Raw genomic sequence first — 12507 nt, 5'->3', positions numbered from 1 at the left:
TAACCGGGTTTGGCAGTGCCACATTTTGTATTGGTTTGCCGTTCTGGGCGGGCCAGTTCCATGACCTGAGTTAGGGGTACTTACCCCCAGGTATGGCTTTCGGGGATTCGCGCAGCTCGGAGGAGCTGCCGTTTCAGCGTGGCTACAATACCTTTCAACACCACAACTCGAATCAATTCCACCCGTACCACGAGTACTCTGCAGGGAGCAGCGCGCTACGAGACCTCATCGGCTCGGGCTACAACGGCTACGACAACTATGGCTACCACAGCAACACTAGCCACCCACCGTTGCAGTGCACCCCGGGGGGAAAATGAGGCGTTTGCTTCTGCTGCAACCAGCACTGCAACTTCTGCCAGTGACCTCAATCTCATTGGGGTCGGTTCAAATTTCGGCGGGGACTCCTTCGATGCTCCCCGGCCAATCCCTATGGCTACGGGACCTCAACGAGCTTAGCTCTGGAAGCTGGCTACGGCCAATCCCTCCAGGGCAGTCGATCGCGCGACAGGTACCGGACGCTCATAGGAATTCCACCTGCGAACGGGCAGGATGGCTATGAACAGCACTCGCTCGATTCGTCGCTTTACCAAGACTCGTCGTCGAATGTGAGCTATGGTGGTGGTGGGGGTACTAAGATCTGGATTACCTTACTACAATATCCCCCGCCTCCACAGCCCAGGGCCCGAGCAGCAGCGCCGGCTCGAAAGCGAGGCGTCCCCGCAAGCCCCCAGATTCGGCAAAGAGGTATCCATGCATCCATCCGGACTGCCCCTGGTCCTTCGACCAGCCCAAAGGACTCAGGCGACATACGGACAGCACACACGCCGATGAGAACACCGCATTGTACACCTGCAAATGCAACTACTACACTTCCATCAAGAGCAACTATCAGCGACACCTCAACAAAAGACTCAACTCGCGCTGCGGCGGGCGGGATGACATTTGGGGCTGTTTCATGTGCAAATGTGGTTGCGCAAGCTTCGAGGACTTGGACGAACATTCCAAGCACCTTGGTGTCTGTGATGCTGTGAAGGAGAAGGTTGGACGACCCAAGAAGCATTGATGTCTATTATTGCTTTTTCTCCTTTGTTTTCAAGGTTACAGGAGGGCAGTCGTTACCAGATAATTGAAAGGGAATACACTCGCTGCCTAATACACTGCTCTCTCAAAAGGAGGGGATGGGTAAGAACTGACCTCGGGGATCTCGTCTTGTAACCAGCCGAGTAAAGAAGGCGATCGTGATTTGGTGGTTGTCATCTTCTACTTTGCAAAGACCGATCATCCTAATAAGCAGATGCTGCCTGCATAATTGCCAACACTCCACTAATACAACTTCACACCACAGTTAAGCTGATTTAGATGTTGAAAGAGTTATCTAACGTACCTCACAAGCGAGCTGTGCACATAAGCGAGCTGCGTATTTTTTATTATTAAGCTTTATAAGTTATAAGTTAATTTAATTATAACGCTTATAATTAATTAAATATATTAATAATTATTTATTTTAAAGGTTTTTATATTATTTTAATACGTATATATACTATGCCTAGGCTCTTTATAGATTTTATAGCGTTATAGGTGTATTTTAAACGTTTTTATATAACTACTCCTTTGATGCGATTCGTCTTGTAACTATTTATTAATGTCTTTTTAAAATTATAAGTATTTATTAGCTTATATACGAAGTGATCTTTTATTTTATAGCCGTTTTTTTTCGTACGGCGGCGCCGGTTAAGTATTTTATTTACTTTTTAAAGTGTCGCGTTTTTATTTTAAAAAAAAAATAACTTAGTATATAACCTACGTTATAACCTTTACGATTTAATTAAAACTAATTAAAATAAACGTTAAAAAGTTATTTTAATATTATACGATACGGTTTTAAACGTATTAAGTTTAAGACTAGGCTTTAATTAAATTATTTAAAGTTTTTAATTCTTAAGGGATAAATAAGCTAAAAAACGTCCCTAGAGGTGTTAAAGTGCGTAGCTTTATATTTAATTATAAAATAATATATTCCGGATCGTATAAAACGAGTCTTATTTTTTAAAAGCTTTTTTATATATTCGAAATAATAAAAGTCGCTTAGAACACTTTTAAAAACGCTGGTAGAAAGTTTTCCTTTAAAATATAAGTAATATGCGCCCGTATAAAACCTTTAATTTCTTTCTCGTACACCTTTTTTAATATACGAAAATAGCTAATATTAAGAGGTTAGAGTTTATATAACGAATAAAAAGGTATATAGAATATAATAATCGAGTTCTTATTATAATAAAGCTCGAAAGCTATTGAGTAGTAGCTTTTATAGCCGTTTAAGACTAAGAGGTGATAACGACCCTTTATACGAGACCTAATATATTAATTAAAATATCGAATCTAGTCCTCGCCTTTTTATTCGTGGTTTAATTATTTTTAATAATTACGATCACTTAATCCTTTAATAATAAGCTATTTTTATATCAAAAAAAGAGGTACGTTTTCTTAATAAAGATAATATATAAAAGGATGACGTAACTATACATTTAACGCTTTAAATAATTATAATTTATTCCCGGTTCTTTTATTATATTACCTTAAGCTTTCCGCTTTAATTAAAAGTGGTTATAATTATTTCGAACGAGATTTAATTTATAAAAAACCCGGTCTCGTTAAAATTATATATATCCTCTTTTTATATTTTATACTTATTAATTATATTTTATACTTATTAATTATATTTTATACTTATTAATTATATTTTATATAAAAATAAACTACGCGTAATACGCGTTAAGATTTCTATAAAAGACTTTTTAATAATCGATTCTTTAGTTAAAACGCGTTCGAAAGTCTAGTTATTATTATATAAAGTTAAAGGCTTAATTAATATTAACGCGTCTCGCGTTATATAAATTAAGTAATTAATTCGCTATATCTTTTATATTATTTAACTAGGGAAAAAAACGATAGTATATTTAAATTAATAATATATTAAATAATTAATTCCTTTTTAAAATTAGAAAGTTTTCGAGAGTTTATAGAGATTTCGGATCGTGATCGAATTCTACGTCGTTGTAACGAACGCTATCAGGGGTTCAATAGAAACCTTGGTAGAACGTACGGGGGTTTATATTAGTAATACGAGAGAGTATCTAGACGTGTAATAAGTAGATACTTATTAATATAATAAATAATAACCGTAACTTAATCTTAATTAAGTATAGGATATAAAGGTATTTATAATAGAATCGTTAAAGTAATATGCCTTATTAATAGGTTAAAATTAATATTTAAATTAATTATTAAAATAAAAAGTATTTATATAAAATATATAAAAAACGTTCGTAATTATATATTTAATCTTTTTTTATTAATTCCTTTTAGTTTAGTAGTTTATTCCTAATTTAGTTAATAATCCTTTAAGTTTTCCGGGTTTACTAGCTTAGTAACTTATTCTTTTAAAGCTAGTGATCTTATAAGCCGTTATATAACCTATGTAATTAGTTACGCTTTTTATTCTTTTAAGTATTTATCCGTCTTATCGCTAATCGTGGTATCCTTACGCGAGGCGGTAATCGGTCGCGAAGTATAAGTAAGGTTATATTAGTATAGCTAGCGATTTTATTAACGCCGGTAATATCGTAACCTAGTTAGGTTATCGTAGTTCCGTACCGGTTAATTTATAGGTTTAAACTGTATAATTAAGCTAGGTTATAATATTATTCTCCTTTTTTTAATTAATTTATTTTTAAAGCGCCAGGTTTTATAAATACCTTAGTTCTTCTGTTTTGTTAAGTTTTTAATAAGTCCCTTTTTTTATTTTTATTATAATATATTATTTATTATAATATTTAATTATATTAAGAAATTTTTTTATTATTTAAAATTTAAAAAAACCGAATAGTATTATAATTTTATTACGCTTATTAATAAATTTAATATTAAAGTTATACCCTATTTTTTATATTCGTTCCGAAAATGGACGTATAAAATAATAGAGGGTTTAGGTCGTTATTATGAGTACGTTCGCCTTGAGGTATTTTATAATAGTTCGGGGACGTTAGTATTAGCTATTTCCCATATCGTAAACGAGTTTCGTCGCTTTTATATTACGGAGTAAAGAGTTAATAACTCGCTTTATTAAGTTAACGAGGCTTTAAAGCGAGCTTATTATAACGCTTAAAAGGCTTTCCTTTATTTAGAACGGATTAAGGTTTAACGGGAATCCTTAATAACTCGCGGCGTTAAGATAGCGAAGCGTGGCTTTCGTTTTTTAAACGAGTTAGAAACGTAAGAGTGCGCGGAGTTTAAGGCCGTGGCGGACGTCTATAACTTTAGTATTTTCGAAGTAATTAACTGGTTCGGGATGGATGTTGATTTTTCGCTCCCGTCCTTGTTTTAAATTTCCGAAGCTTTTCGGCGGCGTTCTTTAAATATTTTTTAATAGGTATTCCTTTTATTAAACGAGGTATTAGAAGTTTCGTTTTTTTTATTAATAATTTTTTCGATTTCGTATTCGTATTAATTTACCTCAATTTTTAATTATATATCGATATTCGCGTTTTTAAAGGCTGGTTCGAATAATAAAATATAAAATATAAAGTATATCCGTATTATTTTAAGTAGTAATAATTAGTAATTAGTTTTTAAAATAATTTTTACGATTTTAAATAGTCCGATCTTTTTAAAGTTTAATTTATTATTAAGTCGTTTAGTTTTAATATTACGTTATAAGAAGTAAACTTTTTCTCCTTTTTTAAAGGTTAATCTTTTTAATTTGGTTCGGTTAGCGTATTTCTTTATTCGTTTTTAAAAAAAGGTGAGGTTTTATTATAAAGTAGTTTGAAGTTCTTTTAATTTTTTAATTAATATAATCGCGATTAGTATTAATTTTTTTTAAGGGTTGTTTAATAATTTCTAGGTCGTATTTATAGTTTGTTCGAAATAATAAAATACGCGTAGTTTTATTATTTACGTTATTATATACGAACTGCGTTATGAGTAATAATTTTATTTAGTTATTTTATTTATAATTAACGTAGTATTATAGGTATTATTTTAAGGTTTAATTTATTCGTTCGGTTTGTTTATTTATTTATAAGTGGTAAGCCGTGGATAGTTTATATTTCACGCTTAGTTATGTTATAAACGATTTTTAAAACTTGGTTATAAATAGCTTGTCTTAGTCGGAGATAATTATTTCTAGTAGTTTATGCTGGTTAACGATAGTTCGGAGAAATATATATGTAAAGTTATTAATATTACTAGATTCTTTATACAGTAAGAAGTAAGTATATTTTATAAACTTATCCGTAATTATTAATATATTATTATATTTAATTTTAATTAATAGTTTTATTAATAAAGGTAGCTTAACGACGAAGTTAAATATAATCGTTTTCTATGCCTTATCTAGTGGTGGTATAGGTTATAACTCCTTATACGGTCGGTATCGCGTAACTTTAGCTTTATTATAAAGGTTGTATTTATTAATAACCTTTATAACTTAGTCTTTTAAACTTTTGTAATTAAATAGCCGTGTAATTCGCTTTTACGTTTTGAATACTTTTTAGTATCCATATACGGGGTATAAGTAAAATTTTTAAGTAAATTTTTATTAATATGGTTTAGGAATAAGGATCTTACCTTAGTAATATATTAGCCCGTTTTTTAATACTTTATACGGTGGTTATAAGGTAGCTGTGTTTATTTATTCGTAATATTCCTTAAAGCGTGTAACTTATTTATTATTATGCTAGACGTGGTTGGTTACGTGTAGGTATCGTAATAATACGAGGTTATTATCGTTATTATATATAAGGATAGTCCGGGTTTTTAATAGAATTTTTTTTTAATGGTTTAGTCATTAATTAAAGGTATCGGCTTTTTTATTATTACTGTTTTTATAATATATAATAACGAAGTTAAATTTTAATAAGAATTTAAACTATTGTATTTATTATTTATTTAGCTTTTTTATAGTAATGAACGTAATTAGGTTCTTATAATCGGTATAGATTTTTATTAGTTTTATTATTTCGTTAAAATAATATCTCTATTTTTCGAAAGCTTTAATAATAGTTATTAATTTTTTATTATAAATTTAATAATTAAGCTCTAATTTATTTAGTTTTTTTAAAAAAAATACGACGGGGTATAATTTCCCGTTATCGTTTTACTAATTTAATTAGCCTCTGATTATATAATTCGATACGTCGGTTTTAATTTTGAAGGGTTTCGTAAAATCTATTACGTAAAATATTAGTTTATTAATAATTCGATCTTTTATAATTTAAAAAGCTTCTTCTTTTTTATTAGTTTATTCGAATAGTATGTTTTTTTTAATTAGGTGTATTAAAAATGTTATTAACTTATTAAATCCGGGGATAAAAATCCGGTAATAATTAGTTAATTTAAGAAGGATCTGATTTCTATAGCGTTTATAGGCGTTAGCTACTCTTTAATTATTATTACTTTAGAGGATTTTATTCGGATTTTTTTTAAGAATATGACGTATTTTATAAAGGTGACTTGAGTCTGGTAAAATTCGCTTTTCTTTAGGTTAACCAGTAGATTAGCGTTCTATAGTTTCTGGAGTATTAGTTTTACGTACTCCTTGTGTTATTCTTTATTTTCGGAGTAGATAAGGATGTTATCGAGGTATATTACGATAAACTTATTAAGGTATTCCCGTAATACGTAATTAATTATAAACTAAAAATTAACTGGTGCGTTAGTTAAATTAAACGGCATAACTTAGTATTTAAAATATCCGTATTTAGTCCGGAACGCGGTCTTCTATTCCTCTCTTTTTTTAATACGGATTAGGTTATATACGTTAAAAAGATCGAGTATTATAAAGATCTTAGCGTATAATAGTTTATTTCGTAAGTTGCTAATTAAAGGTAAAGGGTATCGGTTTTTAATAATAATTTCGTTAAGCTTTTTATAATCGATATATATACGTTACTTAGGCTTCTTATTTTTACTCTTTTTTAAAATAAAAAGGATAAGAAATTTGGCTAATAATATAGATAGTTATATAACTCCTTTTTTAAGGTTTTCCGTAATATATTTTTTTAGTATTGTTTTATATTTTTAGTTAAGTTTATATATAAGTATGAAAGGTGGTTCTTTCTCTTTTTTAAAAGGTATTTCGTAATTTTATTATGTATAAAACGGTAAACCTATTTTTAATTTCTTATTAAAAAGGTTTATAAACTGCCGGTACTCTTTTAATACGGTTATTATAACGCTCGGTTTAGGTTTTTTAATAATAATATATATTTTAAGTATTTTAAGTTTATTAAGGGGTTATTTTTTAGACCGTTATTTATTAATTAAACCTCTTTTTAATATATTTTATTAAAATTAGTTTATTTTTTAATTAATTTTAAAATTATTTATTTATAATTAGGGTATTTTTAAAATTATATTATATCTTGCGACGTCCGTGATATTATACGTAATTCGTTTATAACGTTTTTTAATATTAATCGAAAAGTTCGTAACTTCTTTTTATACTTTTTTATTATTGTAAGTTATAAATCCTTTATTAACAGTTTTGAGTTAATATAGGGCGTTTTTTTTATTTAATCTAATTAGAGTTTATTAATAATTCGTAATAATATATAGTTTTTTTACGCTTCGTTATTAAGTAACGCTTTAATATAAACTTTTTTTACGCTTATTATTAATATAATATATTTATAAAGGCCTTAGTCGTTTAAGGTTTAATATAAAGACCGTTCTAATCCCGCCTAATATCGTCCTTTTATAATCGGCGGTATTTATTTTTTAATCGATATAATTTTATATAAGTAATAATTTCTTACGATCGATCCTGTTATTATTACTATCTCCTTTTTTCCCTGTAAGGCGCTTCTTGATATATTGGGGGAGGTGTATCGAATCCTTTTCCTATATGTAATACTAGCCTTAATACCTGGGATTCTAGTTCGTCCAGGGATTCGAAGGTTTGTTAAGTTCGCCGGGCTCTGTACGTATCCTAGAAGTATTAAGTATTTTACTTTAGGCGTCTATAAGCCCGCGATTTTTCTTAAGCGTACTCGAGGCATTAATCCTTAAAGCACTTCCCTTAATCTCGTCCTTCTAGGTAGTATTATCGTAACTACCGTGGGTTTTCCTATACTAATAGGTACGCTTAACGTCCGTCCGAAATCGTCGTTTTAACCTTCTTAATTACGTAGTCCGGGTATGGTCGTATAATGGCTCGCTTATTAATCCGTCGGGGAAACTACTCGTTCTCGAGTTTTTTCGCGAGGTGTTCTATATAAGCGTCGTATACGTACGAGATCTATAAAAAGGTAAAATATACTTTATTCGTAAAGGTAATATAGGGGTTATTATTTATAATATAATTATTAATAATTTTTTAAATAAACCTAGCCGTAATAAGTATTTAGTATAAATATTTCGAGTCGGGGTAAGGTATATTTAGGATAATTAATTATTCGTTAATTTTTAAATCCTTTAACTTAGCGATCTCGTTTACGAGCTCGTTTATAGGTATTTTAATTAACCGCTAGGGGTTATCGGTTTACTATCTTTATATAACCGTTTCTTTATTATTATTAGAATCGTTAGCCTTTAAGGTATACGCGAACGTAAGTTCTCGGCTAGTTGTTACGAGGGCCTAGTCGTAATTTCTTTTACTTTTCGGGGCTTTTAAAAACTATTCCGTACTTTTTTTATCCGTTAAATATATATTATATCCGTTATTATAATAAGTTATTTAAGATAAGTTATTATAGGGTATATTTAACGTATTGTTAATATTATTTCTTTTAATAGCTATTATAAAGGTAGCTTTACTCTTAGTAACGTTAATTTATTATTTTTTTAAAACACGTTAAAATACTTTTTTCGGTTTTTAATATTTTTTAACGTAATATCCTTTTTTTAATAATTATAATAAATAACGTTTTATTTTTTATTGTTTTTATTATATTTAGTAGCGTTAAGGTTTATAAGTTCGTTATAATATTCGTATATAGTAATTATTTTAATTTAAGTATTAATTTATTAACGTGGTTATCCCGTATTAATTTTAATTTGTTCGCTTTACCGGGGTTATCCGCCTTACTTCTCGTGGCGTTATTTATATAAGCGCGTATCGATCTTAATAGCAAGTTTTATATATATAAAAAAGGTGGTCGGGGCGTTTAATCGATTAAGTTCGTTTTTAATTTCTTTTTTAAATCCTCGGTAATATATTATAATTTTAATAGCTTCGATATAGTTTAAGCGAGCTATAATATATTAGAACTTTACGGTATACGCTATTATAGATCCTTTTTATTTAAGGTATTCGAGCTCCTTTTCGGCCTATTATTTCTCGTCGGGATCTTAGAAAAGTGATTTAAAGGCGTTTTTAAAGCTATCGTAGCTATCGAAAATCTGCTAGGTTTTAACGCGGCATAGTTCGACTTGCTAGTCGCGCTTTACGAGTTCGTTTAAGTAGGGTTCGAACCATAAGAGGGCGTTTCTTTTAAAAAAAAGGGCCGTATAAATAACCTTCTAAGTTAAGTCTTTAAACGTCCCCTCGTAAAATCGTTAATAGGCTTTAACCTGGACGAGGAATCCTCGGAGGTTCCCGCTCGTCTTATCGAATAATATTAATGCGTTAATTTTAACCCCTTTTTTACATATAACGGGGGTTTTAATAATATTAGTAGTAGTTCGTAAGAGTTGGACCTTTTTACGAAGCTCGTTAATATTATCCGTTGTTTATTTAAAAGCTGCTTAAGCTCGGAGCGCGTCGCGCTCCTTTTTAAGCTTAGTATAGTAATATTAATAATTAATATTTATTTATTAAAGCTATTTAAATTATTTAATTAGCTCGTTTAAGTTAATAAGGATGTTTTTCTCGCTATTATCCTTAACTTTTATATCGGGGGAGGGTCGGGTAACGTTTTTATTATTGCGAGGGGCGTTACTTTTTAAAATAGATATATTCTAATAAGGTTATTATTTAAAAGTTTAAGTAATAACTCATAAAAATAAAAGTAATTAAAATATAACGAACGTTATTAAAGGTTTAATAAAAACCTTAATAAAATATATAAAGATTTATATTAATAATACGAAAAAGTATGTAAACGTATAATAAATAAATACTTATTAATATAATAAATAATAACCGTAATTTAATTATAATTAAATATAAAATATAAAAGTATTTATAATAAAGTTATTAAAATAATATACTTTATTAATAAATTAAGATTAATATTTAAATTAATTATTAAAATAAAGAATATTTATATAAAATATATAAGAAATATTTATAGTTATATATTTAATCCCTTTTTTATTAATTCTTTTTAATTTAATAATTTATCTTTAACTTAATCGATAATCTTTTAAGCTTTTCGAGCTTACTAGCTTAATAGCTCATTCCTCTTAAATTAGTGATTTTATAAGCCGTTAGGTAACCCGTATAATTAGTTACGCTTTTTATTCCTTTAGGTACTTATCCGTTTTATTACTAATCGTGGTGTCTTCGCGCGAGGCGGTAATCGGTCGCGAAGTATAAGTGAGGTCATATTAGTGTAACTAGCGGTTTTATTAACGCCGATAATATCGTAGCCTAGTCGGGTTATTGTAGTTCTGTACCGGTTGATTTATAGGTTTAGGCCGTATGATTAAGCTAGGTCGTAATAGTCGTCGGCTACGTAACGTCAACTTTAAGATATAATATATTATTATAACTTTTTATATATTTAATTTCGAGTTATTTTAAAACGCTTAAAACGTTAAATTAAACCCTTTTTCTTTATTTTTTAATTCTATGCTTATTAAAAAAGAAAAGTTAATATAAAGTTAATTATAAAAAAGTTAATTAAAAATACACAGCTCGCTTATAAGCGCAGCTCGCTTATATGCGCAGCTCGCTTGTGAGGTACGTTAATGTATAACATGCCAAACCTTTGTTTTTCGCATTGCGCTCAGCCACTTATAGGAAAATAGGGTGTCCCGGTCGCACTGCAATCGCATTGTAGGCGTTGTAGGCACTTAACAATGCACTAAACCACCCCACCATTCCCATTGCTACCCCTATAGTTTGCTGGGCAACTCGGTGCCGCCCTGAGATCAGGGGGCCAAAACCCTCACCGAAAAAATGAAGACCATTTTCGTCATTTTCACCCAACCCGAATGGGCATGGTCGCATCTGTACCCCAAATAGACGAGATCACATTTGTGGTTATGTATACCTGTAGTCAGCGTCTCGTCGTCAGACGTCTCGGTGGAATACACGGGTGTATGCCAATTCACAGCTGTGTATAAAACCAGGAGCTGCTGTTCATGGGGAAGAGACCAGTTCCAATTGACTATCCAGTTCACTCACTAGATTTGCACGATTGAGTCCTAGGTGATTTGGGTTTTCCATACCCCTTATTTTAACCCCCCGAAAAGGAGACTATCTGCAGCTCCCCTATTTCCCCTATTTGATGCCAAGCACTTAGCAGGCCTGAATTGGCGCAATTGAATAAATAGCAACTAGATAAACGAAGGTAAGAAGAGGACCACCATGGGTTTATTCAACTGCTGACTTACCTTTGAACGTAGCCCTCATTACAACTACAAACAATGGATTCTCTCTTTCCCTTCTTAAGGCAGTCAGCCACAATTGAAAGTGGCTTGTCTTACGAACGAATCATTGGCGGAATCCTCCAGAAAGGCTCGCGCAGCTACCAGGTGATATCTTGCACCTGGGGTACGGGTGATCTGGTGGTTTTCTCGGTGGCCGTACTGGATGCCCACCCAGAGTATGCGGATCTCCGCAACCGCCCGCTCGAAGCCCAGGCCTTCTGGAAGCACCGCGAGCTTCCCCCCGAAGCTGTACGAATCCAGGAAGCGGAGGATCAGGCGCCTGAGGAATTCGAGGAATTTCGTTGATGATTTCGAGAATGAAGGGTTGCGAGTCGTCGTATGTCGCTCCCCAAGTGAGGGCATCGGAAGGCACTGCAAGCAGCAGGAACCGGCGCCTGGATTCCGGGATACGGACTTCCCGGCACTTGGGCGGGATAAAACTAAACGGTTTGACGATGCCTTTCATTCGAGCAGAAGCAGCATACCGACCTACGCTAGAATCGCAGAGACGCCATGCCAACAACTACATGGTGCTTCGTCCGAGCCTTCCGATCCACCCAAAGTGGCCAAGCAGTTCACATGGCGCAGGGAAGCCAGGAGAAGTATAAGTGGCTAGCAGGATATTTCCAATTGATTTACCGAAAGTATAACATACATATAGGTCTCAGAAGGCACTAACAAGTCGCTCGTTCTCCCGCGGAGGTCATAACCCCTTTTAGTGATCTCATCGCCGTGCACTTCGTTTCCACCCAGCCAAGCTACCACATATGATTCCACATGAACCACATAGTAAGACCCCCTACACATTTATTGAGATATTTGGGTGATCGAATGCCCCTCGAAAGTCCTCTCGAGGTCCAGCCTGCACACAGAGACGGCCTCCACTAAGAACCAAGGAGGCAGGCCACG

The 12507-nt window shown here is 32.1% G+C and overlaps 2 protein-coding genes across 2 annotated transcripts; both read left to right on the top strand.

Moving 5' to 3' along the window:
- Window positions 1-92: 92 nt before the first annotated feature.
- On the top strand, window positions 93-1063 carry PG994_002802 (uncharacterized protein; the record flags this gene model as incomplete). Its single annotated transcript, XM_066854211.1, has 3 exons — window positions 93-295; window positions 452-744; window positions 795-1063. 3 exons carry the CDS (start codon window positions 93-95, stop codon window positions 1061-1063), a joined length of 765 nt encoding a protein of 254 aa, XP_066720066.1.
- A 10532-nt stretch (window positions 1064-11595) lies between these two features.
- Window positions 11596-11904, top strand: PG994_002801 (uncharacterized protein; the record flags this gene model as incomplete). Its single annotated transcript, XM_066854210.1, has 1 exon — window positions 11596-11904. The coding sequence occupies one exon, from the start codon at window positions 11596-11598 to the stop codon at window positions 11902-11904; it is 309 nt and encodes a 102-aa protein (XP_066720065.1).
- Window positions 11905-12507: the final 603 nt, after the last annotated feature.

Source organism: Apiospora phragmitis (genome assembly GCF_038363925.1).
Source record: "Apiospora phragmitis strain CBS 135458 chromosome Unknown utg000003l:1.0-2676785.0:1.0-2680665.0, whole genome shotgun sequence".
Taxonomy (NCBI): Eukaryota; Fungi; Ascomycota; class Sordariomycetes; order Amphisphaeriales; family Apiosporaceae; genus Apiospora; species Apiospora phragmitis.
This window is presented reverse-complemented; position numbering and strand designations above follow the sequence as displayed.